This window comes from Columba livia, chromosome 29, assembly GCF_036013475.1.
Source record: "Columba livia isolate bColLiv1 breed racing homer chromosome 29, bColLiv1.pat.W.v2, whole genome shotgun sequence".
NCBI classification, from domain to species: Eukaryota; Metazoa; Chordata; class Aves; order Columbiformes; family Columbidae; genus Columba; species Columba livia.
This window is the reverse complement of record NC_088630.1, coordinates 250,506-267,813: the sequence shown is the minus strand read 5'-3', so window position 1 is coordinate 267,813 and position 17,308 is coordinate 250,506. Positions and strand designations below refer to the sequence as shown.

Genomic DNA, 17,308 nt, shown 5'->3' with positions numbered 1-17,308 from the left:
TGCTGCCTCTAGCGTTTATTGGGGTATGGCACACGCCAAAGGAGAAAGGCTTCAGCAAACAAGCACAATTGTTCCCATGATCACAGGGAAAGGGAAACTCAGAGCAAAGCGAACATTCGACAACAGCTTCTGAAGGACGTGGGTGAAACTGCCGCTGTCTCGCTTGGGAAAGAGCGAAAGGAAAACAAACCGTGGGGTGGGAAACGTCTCCAGCTGGGACCATCACCAGTGGAGCGGTGCTGCGGAGCTGGAGCCCCGGCCGGTGAGCAGCACCCAGTGAAGCTGCACCACGCGCTGGGCCCGGCGCGAGGTCCCGAGCAATCCGGCTGTTCGCAGGACCGAGTCCCGGGCAGCATGTGCGCCGGCCCCATGCCCGCGGTGCCGCTCCCCTCGGGGCCTCGGCCCGTTCCCCCGGCCGCGGTTGGGACCCCCGGTGGCCGGGCAGGTCCAGCGGCCCCACGCCTGGTGCCAGCGGCTCCGGAGCCGAGCGCTGGGCAGCGAGGAGCTCAGACTGTGCTGAGAACCTCGGGCGGCAGCTGCTGAATTTGCCCTTTTTTGGTGGCTTCTGAAGGATGGGGGACGGTTAAATTAAATAGCTTCTCGTCACCTCGATGAGGAAGGAGGGGGTGGTGGCCATCGGGGCTTTGCTTCCTTTCTCCCTTGGGTGCTGGGGGATGTCCCGCTTGCTCAGACTCTCCGGCTGACGGGGCTGGACGTCACGGTGGTGCCAGAGCCGCCCACCACCGAGCTACACCCGCCGCCCACGGAGCAGAACCCAGCCCCTCCGGACCCCACTGCCCCCCCGGCACCCAACCCGCTCCCTCCAAGGCTGTAGCAGAATCCGGCTCCGCCTGTGCTGCAGCTGCCTCTGCCGAACTTCATCCCTCCTCCGAGGCACATCCCGCTGCCATAGCCACTGCCCACGGACGTGCTGCCGCCGCCCACCACGGCTGCGGAGAAGGACACGAGGTTACCTCTGATGGCACCGTGAAGCCTGGGAGCATCCATCCATACATCCATCCGCCCATCCATCCGTCCCTCCATCCATCCATCCGTCCGTCCGCCCATCCATCCATCCCTCCCAGCCACCGCGCTCCTCTGGGAGCGGGAATGGTACTTACAGATGCTCACGGCGCTCTGGCACTCTCCGGACATCCTACAAGGAAAAGAAACAGAGCGTCAGCTCCAGCCAGAGCAGCTGGACTGATCCAGCTCCACAAAGCCAGGCTTGGTCCATCAGAGCGTGGGCATAAACCACGGCAGCTATGGAGCTGTAGTCCATGGCTAACGGCAACACCACGGGCGTTTTAATAGAGATGTGATGTGCCATGTTGTCCCCGTTGGCTCAGCAGGACACACCAAGCTCTCGCTGCATCCTCACTCACCTGCACTCCTCGCCCTCCAGCAGCTTCCTGTAGGTCGCGATCTCGATGTCCAGGGCCAGCTTGACGTTCATGAGCTCCTGGTACTCGCGCAGCTGCTGCGCCATGTCCGTCTTGGCCTTCTGCATGGCCGCCTCCAGCTCGGCCAGCTTGGCCCTGGCATCCTTGAGAGCCAGCTCCCCGCGCTGCTCGGCGTCGGCGATGGAGCTCTGCAGGGTCTCACACTGGAGAACGAGACATGTGTGTGGTGAGAGGGGCCGGGGCAACTGCTCGGACATGAGCCCACGGTCCCAGATCACCCGGGCTCAGCTCTCCACAACTACAACACGTTCCGTCCTGCTTACGATGACTGTTAGCAGCTTATTTGCTTTTCGGGAGGCTCTGAAGGGCTTTACCAAGAGCTCACACCCATTTCTCAAAAGAAACCTCAGCCCCTACCTGTTTCTTCACGCTGTCGATCTCAGCCCGTATCCTCTGGATCATGCGGTTGATCTCGGAGATCTCGGTCTTCGTGTCCCTGAGCTTGTCTCCGTGCTTGCCCGCGGTGACCTGCAGCTCTTCGTACTGGTGGCCAGAGGTGGGAGGGGAACGTCAGGCCCACCGTGATCTGAGCTGCCACCAGTCACTCGTCCCCCTCCCCAACCACCCGTGGTCAAACCGAGGTGTGGAGCACCCACCTTGGAGCGGTACCAGCACTCGGCCTCGGCGCGGCTGCGGTTGGCGATCTCCTCGTACTGCGCTTTCACCTCGGCGATGATGCTGTCCAGGTCCAGGTTGCGGTTGTTGTCCATGGACAGCACCACCGAGGTGTCGGAGACGGTCTTCTGCATCTGACTCAGCTCCTGGAATTCCCGTCACGTCTGGATTTAGCCCCGCCGCCCTTTCCAGCAGCACCGCAACCCCTCTCCCCCGCGTCCCCGCCGCCGTTTCCGGCAGCACCGCAACTCCTCTCCCCCGCGACCCCTCCGCGGGGCAGCCGCAGCGCTCACCATCTCGTAGACCCCCTGCAGGAAGCTTATCTCGTCCGCCAGAGAATCCAGTTTAGCCTGAAGATCCACCTTGGTCATGTAGGCTCCGTCCACGTCCTGTGGGAGAAACGGGCCCTGAGAGCTCCTGCACCGCTTCACCCAACCCCGAACCGTGAGCCCCGGCTGCCCCGACGCATCGGGGCGTCCTCGTTCACACCGACGCTGGCGAAGCCGCGCTGGTGGAAGCAAAACGCCCTCTGAGCCAAGATGTGTCTTGTGTTCATAAAACGAAACGGGACTTTACCTTCTTGAGGAGCACGAAATCGTTCTCGGCAGCTGTCCTCCTGTTTATTTCCTCTTCGTACCTGTTGATTATAAGGAGCAGATTGAATCTGCTTGTTTTGGCACCGGCCGCTGCTGGCAACTCGGCGCTGTTGGCCCCGAGACTAATGAGGGCGGCAGAAATAGAGCTGCCACGAGGGAGATTTATGGACAAGCGCCGGCACTTGGCCTCTGCGGGCGAGTCCTGGCTCCTGCGCCGCCGCCCGAGGAACCCGGACCAGCCTGAGCCCTCCGGGTGCCGCGGCCGCCCCGGTTCCTCCTGTGAGACCCGCGGACCCGGGTCCTTCTGCGGGCCACGTCCAGCTGCTCCTGGGGCGGGCGAGCAGGGGGGTCTCCAGCGCCACATCTGCTCTGAGCCTCAGCAGAACTAGCACTGGGGGGTCTCCAGCGCCACATCTGCTCTGAGCCTCAGCAGAACTAGCACTGGGGGGTCTCCAGCGCCACATCTGCTCTGAGCCTCAGCAGAACGAGCGCAGGGGCTGATCCTGCTGAGCTCCAGACCCGTCCCACCGTTCCTCGCAAGCCCAGAGGAAGCAGCTCTGTGGCTCCTGCGCCGATGGGAACGGGCCCAGTTCTCACCAAACAAATCAATAAACTATGGCAGGAGAATATTCTGGTTTCTTTCTGCCCCACATCGTCTTTCAGAGAAAGCCCAGAGCTTCAGGTCTTGAGGGACATTGAGGAACGTATTGAGGAGGGATATATTCCCTGCCTTGAGGAGGGAACCCGTGCAGAAATCCATGAGGAAATTATAGCAGGGTTTAGCAACTGATCTCATTAGTTCATTAAGTCATAATGTCACGGATTCCCAAGTGAGGAAGACGAGGATCTGCTGTAGTGACAATCGTAACTCTGCCAGCAACACATATTGAGAAATACCTTGAAAACTCAGGTGATAAAAACTTCCCCATAACATTTTATGTTTTCTACTCATTGAAACAAAGGCGATGTTGCCAAGTCTCGTGGTTCCTTGAGTTCCCTGGCTGTTCCAAGCGAGTTTTAACCTCATACCTGTTCTTGAAGTCCTCCAGCATGTCCTGGAAGCCCTTGAGCTCCGCCTGCAGCTGCTGCTTCTCGGCGGCCAGCGCGTCCAGCTGCTTCCTCAGCCGCGCCAGGAACGCCTCGAACACGGGCTCCAGGCCCCGGCCCCCGGTCCCCGGGCTGCCCTGCTCCTGCAGCAGCTTCCACTTGGTCTCCAGGACGCGGTTCTGCTGCTCCAGGAACCGGACCTGGACAGTGGCGGGGGCGGAAAGAGTCAGGTCCTCCCAAAGGGACGTTTTTGTGGATTTTTTGCCATAGTTTTCCCCACTTGGTGGGTTTGGTCTTCCTGCCCGTTCCCCTCTGCAGGTCCCGCGGGTGGGACCACAGCCCGAGGCCGGGGGGCAGGGCTGGGTCACCATCCCTCTCCCACCCACGGCCTCCGAGCGGGAGAAACCACGAACTTCAGCACTTCAGGGTTTTCTCTTTAAAAACAGCACGAGACGCCCCGAGGCCTCGACCCGCACACACGGCCCAGTGCAGGTTCCTCTGGGGGTCTGCGCGGAGGTCCCACCGACCAGCGCCAGCGCCGCGGGCCGAGGAACCAGGGACCCCCTTCCTGGGCTTCTCAGGAACCCCGGGGAAGTCACTTCTCCAGCCACCACCTCTCTTAGGGCATTTTGGGCAACTTTGGCTCTCTGGGCGCTATTGGGTGAGTATCTGATGGTGATCACAGCCAGCCCGAGCCACGGGGAGCTCGACCCTCCACGCCCGGGTCATTCTCACCTTGTCGATGAAGGAGGCGAACTTGTTGTTGAGCTGCTTCATCTCCTCCCGCTCTTGTGTTCGCACCTTCTGGATGTCGGGGTCGATGCCCAGGTTGAGGGGGGTCAACAGGCTCTGGTTGACGGTCACCTCCCTGATGCCGCCCGGCGGGCAGGCGGGGAAGCCCTGGCCGCCCATCCCACTGTCAAATCCGCCACCAAAGCTCCCGAAACCCCCGCCGAACCCCGTCCCAGCGCCGTAGCCAAAGCCTCCCTGGCCGCCCGCCCCGAAAGCTCTGCAGACACCAGCGTTGCCCCCGAAGCCGCCCAGAGAGGTGCTTTTGCTCCCTCCCAGGCAATAGAGGCTCCTGCTGCTGAAGCCGCCAGCGCCACCGGGTCCTCTGCAGGATCCGCGGGACACGGAGCCGAACGTGACCCTGTTCTTGCCCCCGAAGCAAGCGGAGCTGGAGCTGAAGCCCCTGCCGAGCACACAGGACTGGCGAGACATGGCGATGGGCCCAGGAGTCGAGCGGCACGGAGAGAAGAGCCGAGCGGTGGTTGGGAGGGAGAGGAGGTGAGTCCTGCGGGTGCCGTGCCCGGGTCCCCCTTTTTATGCGCTCAAGGTGTTGGCCGCATGTCAGGGGAGTGGAGACACTTCTGTTTTTTCTGCTTCTCTTCATTGTTCCGGGCTTGGACGGACGCCATCTTCCCCGTGCCACCGCCGGGACCTCCTCCCAGCACTCCCTCGAGAGCTCGGGGAAACAAAGCCATTGTTGGCCTTGGAAACACAGCCCCGAATCGCATTTCTTTAGCTGCAGCTGTCAGCTCATCACGGGCCCGAGCGTCCCATGGCGATGATGCGGCGATGACGCGGCGCCGCCGGCCCCGCGGCGCATGGCGCCCGCGGGGACACCCGGTGCAGCTGCCCTGCTCGTCCTGCGGCGCTCAGTTCACCGAACTCCAACGAAACGCGGCTCCCAGCACAGCCGGTGCACCCAGGTTCACCCCGATCAGCCGAGGCTTCGCTCGCGTGGTCCAGACCTCTTTTGCAACCAGAGAGCGCGAGCCCAGCCAGGGCTATAAAACCAGCTCCATGTCAATAAAGGGCACTCGGGGACAGTTTTAAGAAGGTTTTAAAGCCATTTTAGAGCGCTGGCTGGCGCACTGAGCTGGAGGGACACGGGGCTGCAGAACTGGAGTATCTCGATGTTCCCGTGTTTCACACCCTTGGCTGCAGCTCAGGGGGCTCAGTCACCCTCCTCAGGGACCTTCCCTCCTCATCCTCGCGGGGTCTCGGGCCCCAACCCCCCAGCGCGTGGCGCTCCGCGAAGCTGCGTTCACTCATCAGCGGCCCCATTGTTTGACAAGAAACGGCTTAATTGCCTAACTGCTTTTAATTTCTATTGTAACGAGCAGAGGTGTGTGAAGGTGCCGTCCGACCAGGAGCCCGTTCATCCCGCCAGTAAAGAAACTGAAATGCCCTAAAACTTCCCCCCAAACCACAAGCTGCAGCGGAGCCGTGACAACAGCAGCCGAGGCTGTCATTACCCCTTTCGCTGGAGACACTTGCGGGACTGGTTTGGGGAACCGGTTTTGGCCCCGAACCCGTTCACCTCTTGCTTTTGCTTTTTCTTTATCTTCTGCAAACACACGGATTTCGCTGCATCCCTCGGGGTTCGAGGGCGATTCCTCCGGGTGCCCCTGGGCGCCCGATCCACAGGGCTCTCAGCCCACGGGGGTTGCGTTGCAAGGAATGGGGGGATCATCTTTCCCCTTGGGAACGAGCGTCCTGCACACAGTCCCACCGGGGAGCGCCCCACGCGCGGCTCTGGGATGCACGGGTGGGGATGCGGTGGGGACGGTGGGAGGGAAGCGGCTCCAGTGGCTCTGGCCGGGGGGAGGGGGCGGCTGCAGCTCCCGACCTCACGCGACCTGCGGAGCTGCCGAGGAAGAGGAGGAACCGGTTGGAGCCCGGGGAGCCTCCGGGGTGCCCAGGAACGGCGCTGAGCTCCAGCACGGGGGGAACCCGGCTGGGCGGGGGGCGCTTCCCAAACCCACCCGTGTCCCCGGGATCAGCACGGGATCACGGAGCGGGGTGGGCTGGAGGGACCTTCAGAGGTGACGTGTCCCACGAGCAGGGACACCATCACCAGCTCCGGTCACTCAGAGCATGTTGTACCCCAGTGATGGTTCACCCAGGGCTCTCTGGGATCCCGGGATGTCACCGCCCGCCCCTCGGGCACCCCGGTGCTCACTGGGACCATTAACACACCCAGAGTGGAGCCGAGGATCCGGGGTGGCCCCCAGCACCCCCGACCCGGGACGGTGGCCAAGTGGCAAAGACTCATTGTGGTTGGAAAAGATCCTCAAGAGTTTCCAGTCCAACCACAACCCCCCCACACTGACCCTGTCCCCGAGACCCTTGTCTGTTCACCCCCCAGGGACGGTGACCCCAGCCCTGCCCTGGGCAGCCTGTTCAATGCCCTTTGGGGAACAACTCACCCCAAATTTCCACCCTCAGCCTCCCCTGGCGCAACCTGAGGCCGTTGTGTCTCATCCTGTCCACACCCATAGGCACCCCCTGCATCCCCATGGGGGACCAAACCAGCAGCATCCGAGCTGCAGCCCCCGCAACCACAACCAGGGCAACACAGAACCCAAATGCACCCGGTTGCACCCCAAAGCGGCAGTGGGACCGTGTTCAACCGGGAAAGCCCCGCAGCGCCGAAGAGCGAAGGTGCTGGAGGCCGCTCAGACGGCGATTACCGACCGGCAAATTGCAGGGCTGGGAAAGCCAGGGAAGCAGAAGGAACAAGGTGGGTCCCGAGATCAAAGCGGGAGTTGCGGAAGACGGGGCGGCACCGCTGCGCGACGGCCCCGACGCGGCTCTGAGGCGGCCTGGGAACCGGCCCTGCGCCCGCTGCCCATCGCTGTGCCCTGCCGCCGCCCCGGGTCACCGCTGTCCCCATCATCCCTGGGGTCACCCACTGCCCATCGCCACCCCGGGTCACCGCTGCCCCCATCATCCCTGGAGTCACCCACTGCCCATCGCCACCCCGGGTCACCGCTGCCCCCATCATCCCTGGAGTCACCCACTGCCCATCGCCACCCCGGGTCACCGCTGTCCCCATCATCCCTGGGGTCACCCACTGCCCATCGCCGCCCCGGGTCACCGCTGTCCCCATCATCCCTGGGGTCACCCACTGCCCATCACCGCCCCGGGGTCACTGCTGCCCATCGCTGTGTGCTGTCGCCGCCCCAGGCCACCTCTGCCCCCATCATCCCTGGAGTCACCCGCTGTCCCCAGCACCCGCAGGGTCACCTGCTGTCCCCAGCACCCGCAGGGTCACCCGCTGTCTCCATCACCCATGGGGTCACCCGCTTCCCGTCACCTCCCTGGGGTCACTGGCTGCCCCCAGCACCCCCGGGGTCACCCGCTGTCCCCGTCACCCCTGGGTGCGGACGCTGCCCGAGCATCCCCCTCCGGTGGAAAAACCAGGGACAGGGCCCCCGCGACATGAATATTGGGGATAACTTGGATGGGGAGCAGGGACCCCCTGGGGAGACGAGGAGCCGCTCGCAGGGAGGTGGGGATGGGATTTACCCCAACAGGGGCAGATTGACCCCGGGGTCCCGCAGCCTCTTAGCAGCCCAGGCAGGGCCCCACCAACAACCGTCCCGCGGGGACAAACAGCCGCTGGACACCCGGCACCAGTTGTTCCCCTGTCCGCACCGGGGGGAACGGGGACACCGGAACGGGCCGAGTTCTGGGGGAAAATGGAAAAGCTTCGGGGGGTGCGGGATTAGGGGGTGCGGGGCTGGGGGTGTTCTCGTGGGGTGCGGGGTCAGGGAGTGCGGGGGTGGGGGTGCGGGGTCAGGGAGTGCGGGGGGCAGCCCCGCGGGCGGGGCGCAGGGTGTGCGTGTGAAAACCCGGCGCTGAGCTCGGGCGGATCCCGGCCCGGCGCTAATTACAGAGCTGAGCTCCGGCAAGCCCGGTCCTGCCGCTGCGCCCCGAGCCGCGCCCGGGCCCGCGGGACGAGCCCCCCCGTGGCGCAGGGACCCTGTGCCCCCCGCCCCCCGCCTCGGGGTGTCCCCCCGCGGGGCTGCTCCTCCCCACCGCCCCCCACAGCATCACGTCCAAAGGGGACCCTGGAGCGCTGGTGGCCGGGGGGGCCACGAGAGGGTAGCTTTGGGGTGAAGGGGCTTGTTCTGGTGGTGCATTGGGGCGGGAAAGGGGCTCGGAGGGTCCTGCGGGGTCAGAAATTGGGGTTCGGGTCCCATCGCTGGCAGGAAAGTTTGGGGGGGACACAAAACACCCCGCAGCCCCAGAGGAACCCAGGCATGCGGGTGAACCCTCCCGGATCCCCCCCCGTGACCTCGGGCACCCCAAAAGGAGCAGGGACACCCCCCAGCCCCGGGGATACCCGCGAAACACGTGGGAGCCCCCGCACGTGGGCCCGGTGAGTCACGGCCCCACCCGCGGGACGAGCCGGGTGGGGTCCCGGCCCGCCCTGCCCCCCCCAGGCGGTTTACAGGGTCCAACCCAGCCTGGGGGTCCTCAAGCTGCACCCCCGCGCCTATTTCCCCACCCAGGGCGACACCTTTTCTGGAGGGGACAGGGGGTTTCAGCCCCGGCGCCCCTGGGTCCCACAAAGCCGCGGGGTGACGCCAGGGACCCCAGCGCTGTGTGTCCCCCGCAGTGTCCCCAGTCCTGACAGGGTGGGGTGACACTGAAACCAGGGGTGTCACCACAACCCCGCTCGCAACAAAGTGCCGCCCAAAACCTGCCCCCCCCGCCCTGCCCGCGGGATCGGCCCCGGCAGCACCCATGGGTGCCGGGCTCGGGGCGCCCCCACCTGGGGAAGGGAGTGATGCGGCCACCCTTGGGCACGCGCTGGTCCCCGCTCCTCTGCCGCCCCCCAGCGGCCGGCGAACCCCGAAACCAGCGCGGGGGGAGCGAAGTGCCTGGAGGTCCCTAAACCGCCCCCCCGACCCGGTACCGGCCGCGCTTTGGCTCAAGAGCCCCTCAGACGCTTAGGAGCCCCCGGGAATGGGGGGATCGGGGGCTCCAACGCCCCCGGGCGCCCCTTCGCATCCCACCAAATATTTAGGGGGTCCCCGCAAGCCCCTGGGGTGCGAACTGGCAGGGCGGGGCGCCGCGCATGTGCGGGGAGAGGGGACGGGACCCCCCCCGGAGCACGTTAATTAGCTGCAGGTGGTAATTGCAGACGGCAGGTGTCACCTGCGGCCCGGGAATGGCAGCGGGAGGTTACACCCCAATTCCGGGAGCACCCCGACGCCCTGGGACCCCCCGGCCCACAGCGCAGCCCCCCCGCCGCTGAGGGGTCACCGGAGGTGCCGGGGGGTTGCTGAGCCCCCCACCCCGAACCCCCAAACCCCCCAGCACGTCCCAGGTGAGCAGAATCCGTCCCGCCGGCGAGCAGCTGCTGCTAATTTGCTAATTATTAACGGGCGGTCAAAGTCCCGTGTGCCAGGCGCCGGCTCGCGGCCGCTGTCCCTGCGTGCCAACCCCCCATGGCCCTGAGCCCCCTCCCGCCGTCTCTGCCACCGGCAGCCGCGGTGGCCCCGGTCGTGTTCCCTGTCCCCGCAAGGGCGGGGTGGAAAACCTCATCAAACACGCCCACCCCGGCTGTTCCCTGCGCGGGGGGGCCGGGACCCCCAAACTGGGCTGCGACACCCCCGCCGTGACCGCACACCAGGTGAGGATCGAGGGGGCGTGGGTGGGCACCCGGGGGGGTCCCCTCCTCCCTGGGTGCTTCGGGGTCTCACTTTTGGCACAGCGAACCCCACGGGGGGATCCCGCGGCTTTTCGGGGTGCAGCGGCAGCACCCTGGGGGCTCGACCCCCGCTGAGCCCCCCGGGAGTCCCCGTGTGGGGCGGCCGTGTAGCACCGGGGGCTGTCACCTGCGTGCCACGGGACCCTCGGGTTGGGGGAAAATACCGCAGGATTTGGCCGGTTGGATTTTGAATGCGACCAACCGCGCCCTCGTCCCGGTCAGCGCTAATGAGCGCTGTAATTAGCAAGGACCGGTCCTGCTGGACACGGCCCCGGGCCCCCCCGGCCCCAAGGGCAGCAGCTCCGGACACCAGAAGACTCCCGAGTTTCGAGGTTTTATTCCAGCAGCAGAGCCCCCGGGGAGGGGCCGGGCCCCCCCATTTCACACCCCCAGCACGCGGGAGGGCCAGGACGGACAGAGCGGGGGTGGGGACAATGGGGGTGTTGGGGACAACGCGGGGGGGCAGCCCTCGGTGGCCGCCGCAGGGGCACTGGCTCAGGTCGCCCTGGGGGTGGTGCGGGGTGTCCCCCGTGGGGCTCAGCTGGCCAGGATGTCGGAGGACTCGGACACCAGCTTGCCGTCGCGGGTCTCGATCTTCTTGATGACGATGGCGCGGGACTTGGTGAGGGACGAGCTCTCCGGGGCGGGGGGGGACACAGCGTAGCCGGAGCTGGAAAAGGAGGAGCCAAAGCCCCCCCCAAATCCTGTGCCGAAGCCGGCAGCTGCGGGAGGGGGACTGGTGGTGAGCGCGGTGGCACCCAGTGGTGGCACCCAAGGGGGGGTCCCTGCTCCCACCCCCCGCCTTACCCGAGTACCCCGTCGTCTTGGTGTGGATGCTCAGGTTCTGCATGCCCGACTCCAGCCTGCCAGGACAGAGACGTTTTGGGGTGGGTGTGTGGACAACAACATGCACCAAATATTGAGCGTGGCTTAAGGAAAATGACCAAGGGCACGCAGGGAGGCGGTGGCAGAGGGACACGAGGTCCTCAGGGTTGTGGCTGCAGCCTGGAGCTGCGGGTCCTGGGGGAGGATGATGGCACACCCTGAGCGCCGGGTGAGGGTCAAGGGCCTGTCCCGGTTCTGTTAAAACCGAGTTCCAGTGGTTTCCCTGCCAGCTGATCGCTCCTTGCCAACCGCACCCTCCTGAGCGCCACATACGCGTGACGTGGCCATGGGACGTGGGGTCGCTGATGCGGATGGACGCACATCCCACGAGGGGGCAACAGCAGTGAACTGAAAGTGACCAACTGAGTACTCCATCCCGTTCACGTGACACTTCATACAGAACCGGGAGATCATGAGGATCTCGCCCTGTTTCCCTGTGGTGACATTAGGAGAGGACCTGGTGAGTCGTCCCTGCGAACTGAGGCCAGTGACAGACTGGATCCAGCTCCGCTTGGCTGCAGAGTCCAGTCTGGGACTCCGGGTGCCTGCCCTGCAGCTGCTGGGACTTTCCAGGTTGGTTTTGTGTATTTTGCATTGTTTTCTCTATTTTTATCAGTAGCATTAGTAAAACATTTTTAACTTTTCCAGCTCTCTCCTCTCTGTCATCCTTTGCCCCCAATTGCCTGTCCTTGGTGGGAAGGGGGGAGAGGGAGGGGCTGACGGAGAAAGGGGGTTAACAATACATCTGCCATGGTTCTATTGTCACCTGCAATCAAAACCTGACAGGGACATGCCCAAGGCCGTGTGGGGAGGCAGTGGCAGAGGGACGTGGGGTTCGCAGCCTTGAGCTGCGAGTACCCGGGGTGGAGATACGGAATGTGGAATAAAGGATGTCCCCGGGATGCTGGGTACGGGATATGGGATACGGGTCACGGGTCCCACGGTGTCACCCCCTCCAGGCGCCCCACCTGCTCTCCTCGCCCTCCAGCAGCTTCCTGTAGGTCGCGATCTCGATGTCCAGGGCCAGCTTGACGTTCATGAGCTCCTGGTACTCGCGCAGCTGCCGGGCCATGTCGGCCTTGGCCTGCTGCAGCGCGGCCTCCAGCTCCGCCAGCTTCCCCCGCGCGTCCTTCAGCGCCAGCTCCCCACGCTCCTCGGCCTCCGCGATGGCCGTCTCCAGGCTGGCACGCTGTCACCACAGGGGGACATGGAGAATGGGCTGGGGGTCCCTTGTGCCCCAGCGTCCCCGGCGCTCCAGCATCCTTTGTGCTGCAGCGTCCCTCGGCCCCCACGAAACCGCTCAGTGCCCCCAGCACCCCTCGCCCCTAAGAATCCCATGTCCCTGTATCCCATGTGCACTCCCAGGATCCACCACATCCCACCATTCCTCACTCCCACCCCAGCATCCCCCACGTCCCCCCATTCCTCACCCCAGCATCCCCTGTGCCCCCCAGCATCCCCCATGTCCCACGGTCCCTTGCCCCCAGGATATTGATCTCTCCTCCAATCTGGGGCTGCCAAGGGGGTTCCGTGGGGTCGTGGGGGTGGCGGCAGTGGGGGGAGGGGCAGCGTCTCCCCACTTTCACCCCCAGGCGGGGGGGAGCTGTTCCCAGACCTGGTTTTTCAGCGCCTCAATCTCCGCCTGGATGCGCTGGATCAGCCTGTTGAGCTCGTTGATCTCGCTGCGGGTGTTGCGCAGGTCGTCCCCGTGCTTCCCCGCTGTGCTCTTCAGCTCCTCGTACTGCGGGGGCACCACGGAGATGGGGCTGTGGTCCCACCCCCCACGGAGATGGGGCTGTGGTCCCACCCCCCCCCGGGGACCCCACGCAGACGGGGCTGCGGTCCCACAGCCCCTGCTGCCCTGGGCACCCCACGGAGATGGGGCTGCGGTCCCACCCCGCACGGGCACCCCACGGAGATGGGGCTGCGGTCCCACCCCCTGGCACCCCAAAGCTGGGGAGCGAAGCGGCGGGACGAGCCCGCGGGGGGGCGCTCGGGGCCGGCTCGGCGGGCGCTCCCACGCAGTGGCCGCCCGGGGGCAGGGAGAGGGCTCCGGGCTGCAGCCGCGGGGGGGAGGGGGCCGGGGGCGCCGCCCGCCGCACCTTGATCTGGTACATGCTCTCGGCCTCGGCGCGGCTGCGGTTGGCGATCTCCTCGTACTGCGCCTTCACCTCGGCGATGATCCCGTCCATGTCCAGGCTGCGGCTGTTGTCCATGGACAGCACCACCGAGGTGTCGGAGACGTGGGACTGCAGCACCCGCAGCTCCTGCGGCACCACGGGGGGGTCAGGGCGGCTCGGCGCGCGCGCCCCCCCCCCCCCGCGGCCGGACCCCCGACCTCCTCGTAGAGCTGCCGCAGGAAGCTGATCTCGTCCGTCAGGCTCTCCAGGCGCGACTCCAGCTCCACCTTGCTCATGTACGCTTCGTCCACGTCCTGGGGAAGCACGGCGCTCGTCACCCCCCGGGCCATCGGCCCCCCCACAGCTGGGCCCCCCAGCTCACCTTTTTGAGCAGGACAAACTCATTTTCCTTCTCGGTGCGGTGGTTGATCTCTTCTTCGTACCTGGGGGAAGAGACGGGGCTTGGAGCCGGACGTGGGGGACACGGGGACATGGGGACACAGGGATGCAGGGTCATGTGGACATGGGGATACAGGGTCATGGGGGACACAGGGATGTGGGGACAGGGGGAATATGGTGACACGAGGACACGGGATGTGGGGACACAGGGATGTGGGGACATGGGTACATGGGGACACAGCGATGCAGGGACACAGGACCCCCCTCGCAGTGGCAGACCCCCCATCCCTGCCCAAAGCCACCCCAAGGACACCCAAGGAGGACCATCCATCCCCAGCCCAGCCCCCCCGCCCCCCGGGGACACGGAGCCCCCGGTGAACACGGAGCCCCTGGCCGGCGCCAGGACTGACTTGTTCTTGAACTCCTCCACCAGCCCCTCCATGCTGCCCAGCTCGGCCTCCAGGCGCAGGCGCTCCTGGCCCAGCCCGTCCAGCTGCCGCCGCAGGCTGGCGATGTAGCCCTCGAACAGCCCCCCCATGTTGCTGCGGGGGGGCTGCTGGCTCTGCAGGAGGCTCCACTTGGTCTCCAGCATCTTGTTCTGCTGCTCCAGGAACCGCACCTGGGGTGGGGGGAGGAAAGGGGGCCGTGTCACCCCAACACACACGGCCCGGGATTCTGTCCTGGGAATGGGGGGACAGAGAGGGGGCAAATCCGGGATCCTGGGGGCAAATCTGGGGCGCAAGGTCCTGGGTACAAGGCTGGGGTGCTGGGTGCTGCTTTGCAAGGGCAGACAGACTGAGGGTTCCCGGGTGCAAATCTGGGGTGCTGGGAGCAAGACCAATGGCGGGGCAGGGCTGAGGGGTCCTTCTCCAAGGGGTCACAATGTCCCCGAGGGGCTCAGGATGTACCGGAAGCGTCCGGGAGGTCCCTGAGGGGCTCAGGAGGTCCCTGAGAGAGTCTCAGTGTCCCCAAGGGGGTCTCAGTGTTCCCAAGGGGGTCAGGATGTACTTGAGGGGTCCTGGAGGTCCCTGAGGGGGTCTCAGTGTCCCTAAGGGGGTTGGGAGGTCCCTGGAGGGGTCCGAAGGTCCCTGAGGGGCTCTCAATGTCCCCAAGGAGCTCAGGGTGTGTCCAGAGGGGTCTGAATGGCCCAAGGGGCTCCGGAGGTCCCGGGGGGTCCCAGCCCAGCCCACCTTGTCGATGAAGGAGGCGAACTTGTTGTTGAGCGTCTTGATCTGCTCCTTCTCCTCCTTGCGCACCCGCTGGATGCTGGGGTCGATCTCCAGGTTCAGGGGGGTCAGCAGGCTCTGGTTGACGCTGACGGCCGCGATGCCGCCGCCTGCACCCGGTGCAGCCCCGGCACCCCGGTACAGCCCGGCCCCGAAGCGGCTCCCGCCGTAGGCGCCGAAGGCCGAGGCCGCGCTCATCCTCACGGCCGGGCCCGCCGTGTACGAGCGGGAGCTGAAGGAGCGGCCGGGGACGGCGGAGCTGCCGCTGCTGCGGACGCTCTTCCTGGTGATGGTGACCGACATGGTGACACGGGCCGGGGACAGAGGTGGGCGGGGGGCGGCAAGTGGGAAAGGAGGTTGGAAAGTGGGGAAGGAGGCTGGAAAACGGGAAAAGAAGTTGGAAAATGGGGAAAGGAAGTTTTAAAGTGGGGAAGAAGGTTGGAAAGTGGGGAAGAAGGTTGGAAAACGAGGAAGGAAGTTTTCAAACGGGGAAGGGAGCTGGAAATGGGCAAGAAGGTTGGAAAATGAGCAGGAAAGCTGAGTGGAGGTTGCGAGCTGAGCGAGAAGGTTGCGAGAGGGTTGCAAAAGGGTTTGCAAAAGGTTTGCGAGCAGGCTGCGCTGGGTCGGCCGCGCTGGGGCTGGAGCAGCAGGAGCAGGAGCAGGGCGGTTGCTGTCGGCAGCAGCAGCGGGGCCGGCAGAGCAGGGCCCGCAGCGCGGGTGGGTGCGGGGGGGCCGGCGGGGCTGGGGCGGCAGCGCTGGGGTTGGCGCAGCCGGGCTGGAGGCGGCGGCCCGACCGGCAGGACGGGTTGGGGGGGCCGGTCGGGGCGGGGTGAGCGGCTCCGGTTTATATCCCCGAGCGGGGGGAGGGACCGGCGGGGGGGCCGGGGCAGCCCCGGGAAGCGGCACCTGCTGCTGCGCTTTAACCCCTTCGGGGGACCCGTCGGGATGCGCCGGGATGTACCAGGACCCGCCGGGATGTACGGGGATGTACCGGGATCCACTGAGATGTGCCGGGACCCGCCGGGATCCACTGGGATGTGCCGGGACACTCCGGGATGTACCGGGATCCACTGGGATGTACCGGGATCCACTGGGATGTGCCGGGACCCGCCGGGATGTACCGGGATCCGCCGGGCCGGGGCCGGACCGCGCCCCCCGGCTGGTTCCGCAGGCGATGGGGACAGAGAGGAGGGGAACGGGGGGTAGGGGACGCGGGGGTGCTCACCCCAAAAGCCGGTGTCTGGTGCCCCACTGGAACCCTGAGCCCCCAGGGCGTGTCCCCAGCCCCATGTCCCCAGCCTACATTCCAAGTTTGTGTCCCCAAGCCCATGTCCCAAATCTAGAACCCAGACCTGCATCCCCAAGCCCCTGTACCCCCCCGTTGTGCCCAACCCGTGTCCCAGATCCCCTGTTCCAACCCACATCCGATCCAGCCCTGCGTCTGTCCCCCTGCCCGCAAAACGGGGGAAACCACCAAAATAGACCTTGGGCTGGGCCGGCCCGGCCCGGGCTCGTCCCGCACGGAGCAGCGGGCTCTGGGCCGGACCGCACCAGGCACCCGCACCCATGGGCGCCCTTTGGGGCTCGGTTGGGTTTATTTGGTCTTGGGGTGGTTGTGGCTCAGGGGGTGACCGGGAATGTGGGATAAACCCATGGTGACCCCTCCTCATTCAGCCCCCGTCTCCCCAGGGAGGTCTGTTCATCCCTCCATCCATCCCTCCATCCCTCCATCCATCCATCCCTCTGTCCCTCTGTCCCTCCATCCACCCCTCCCCCCCGGGACAGACCCACCCCCCGTCCTGAATCCCCAGCCCCCCCCCAAGTCCAGCGCTTGGATCAGCCCCCCCTTGTTGAAGCACGCGGGGGTGGGACCCTCCCGAGCCCCCGGCTTTGCACGGGGGGTCTCAAAGGCCCCCAAAGCTGGGACGTGTGAGAGGGGACGGGATTTGTCCCCCCCCCACCCGCGGGGGCTGAAAGCGGCCGCGGCCCGGGGGGGAGCTGGGAGGTTATCCCGCCCCCCCGGGGCCTCTGCACCCCCGGAATCTCTGCCCCCCCCCGGAGATCGCTCCATCCCCCCCGGAATCTCTGCCCCCCCGGAGGTCGCTCCATCCCGCCCGGCTCCTCTTATCACGCAGGAATTTGCATTCCAGGCAAATACCTCCCTCCCCACTGAGATACCGGGGTAGGGGGGGCTGGCGCCAGGTCCCGGCAGGACCCCCCGACCCCCCCCCGAGCCGGCAGGACAAGCTCAGTCCTGGACCAGAGGCCGAGCCCACTCTGCTTCGTCCCCTTCCCGGGGGACAAACTGGACAGGGAGGGGGCAAAGGAACGTCCCCGCCACCCCAAAAAGCCGCCCTGGGGGAACCCCGAATCCACTCATCCCACGGGTGGGTGGTCACGCCGTGAATCCCCCACGCCGGTCACCCCGTGTACAGACCCCCCGGTG

General features: G+C 65.9%; 2 protein-coding genes across 2 annotated transcripts; both read right to left on the bottom strand.

Annotated features, from left to right (window-relative positions):
* LOC102091778 (keratin, type II cytoskeletal 4-like) lies at positions 1 to 5,253 on the bottom strand. The gene is made up of 9 exons (XM_065043464.1): positions 4,457 to 5,253; positions 3,704 to 3,921; positions 2,655 to 2,715; positions 2,372 to 2,467; positions 2,060 to 2,224; positions 1,821 to 1,946; positions 1,386 to 1,606; positions 1,122 to 1,156; positions 1 to 950 (listed from the first exon to the last, which is right to left on the bottom strand). The coding sequence occupies exons 1-9, from the start codon at positions 4,940 to 4,942 to the stop codon at positions 688 to 690; spliced, it is 1,671 nt and encodes a 556-aa protein (XP_064899536.1). The 5' UTR covers positions 4,943 to 5,253; the 3' UTR covers positions 1 to 687.
* A 5,297-nt stretch (positions 5,254 to 10,550) lies between these two features.
* On the bottom strand, positions 10,551 to 15,670 carry KRT8 (keratin 8). Its single transcript, XM_065043472.1, has 9 exons — positions 14,827 to 15,670; positions 14,047 to 14,255; positions 13,620 to 13,680; positions 13,456 to 13,551; positions 13,220 to 13,384; positions 12,733 to 12,858; positions 12,086 to 12,306; positions 11,040 to 11,095; positions 10,551 to 10,954 (listed from the first exon to the last, which is right to left on the bottom strand). Exons 1-9 carry the CDS (start codon positions 15,163 to 15,165, stop codon positions 10,770 to 10,772), a joined length of 1,458 nt encoding a protein of 485 aa, XP_064899544.1. The 5' UTR covers positions 15,166 to 15,670; the 3' UTR covers positions 10,551 to 10,769.
* Between the last annotated feature and the right edge of the window lie 1,638 nt (positions 15,671 to 17,308).

Coding starts and splice junctions, on each gene's coding strand:
- LOC102091778 (XM_065043464.1), bottom strand. CDS start 4,942: ATGTCTCGCCAGTCCTGTGTGCTCGGCAGGGGCTTCAGCTCCAGCTCC. Junction 1,947..2,059: donor AGTGCTGGTACCGCTCCAAG/GTGGGTGCTCCA, acceptor TCTGGCCACCAG/TACGAAGAGCTGCAGGTCAC. Junction 951..1,121: donor CCAGAGCGCCGTGAGCATCT/GTAAGTACCATT, acceptor CCTTCTCCGCAG/CCGTGGTGGGCGGCGGCAGC.
- KRT8 (XM_065043472.1), bottom strand. CDS start 15,165: ATGTCGGTCACCATCACCAGGAAGAGCGTCCGCAGCAGCGGCAGCTCC. Junction 14,256..14,826: donor TCGCCTCCTTCATCGACAAG/GTGGGCTGGGCT, acceptor CCCCCACCCCAG/GTGCGGTTCCTGGAGCAGCA. Junction 12,859..13,219: donor AGAGCATGTACCAGATCAAG/GTGCGGCGGGCG, acceptor GTGCCCCCGCAG/TACGAGGAGCTGAAGAGCAC.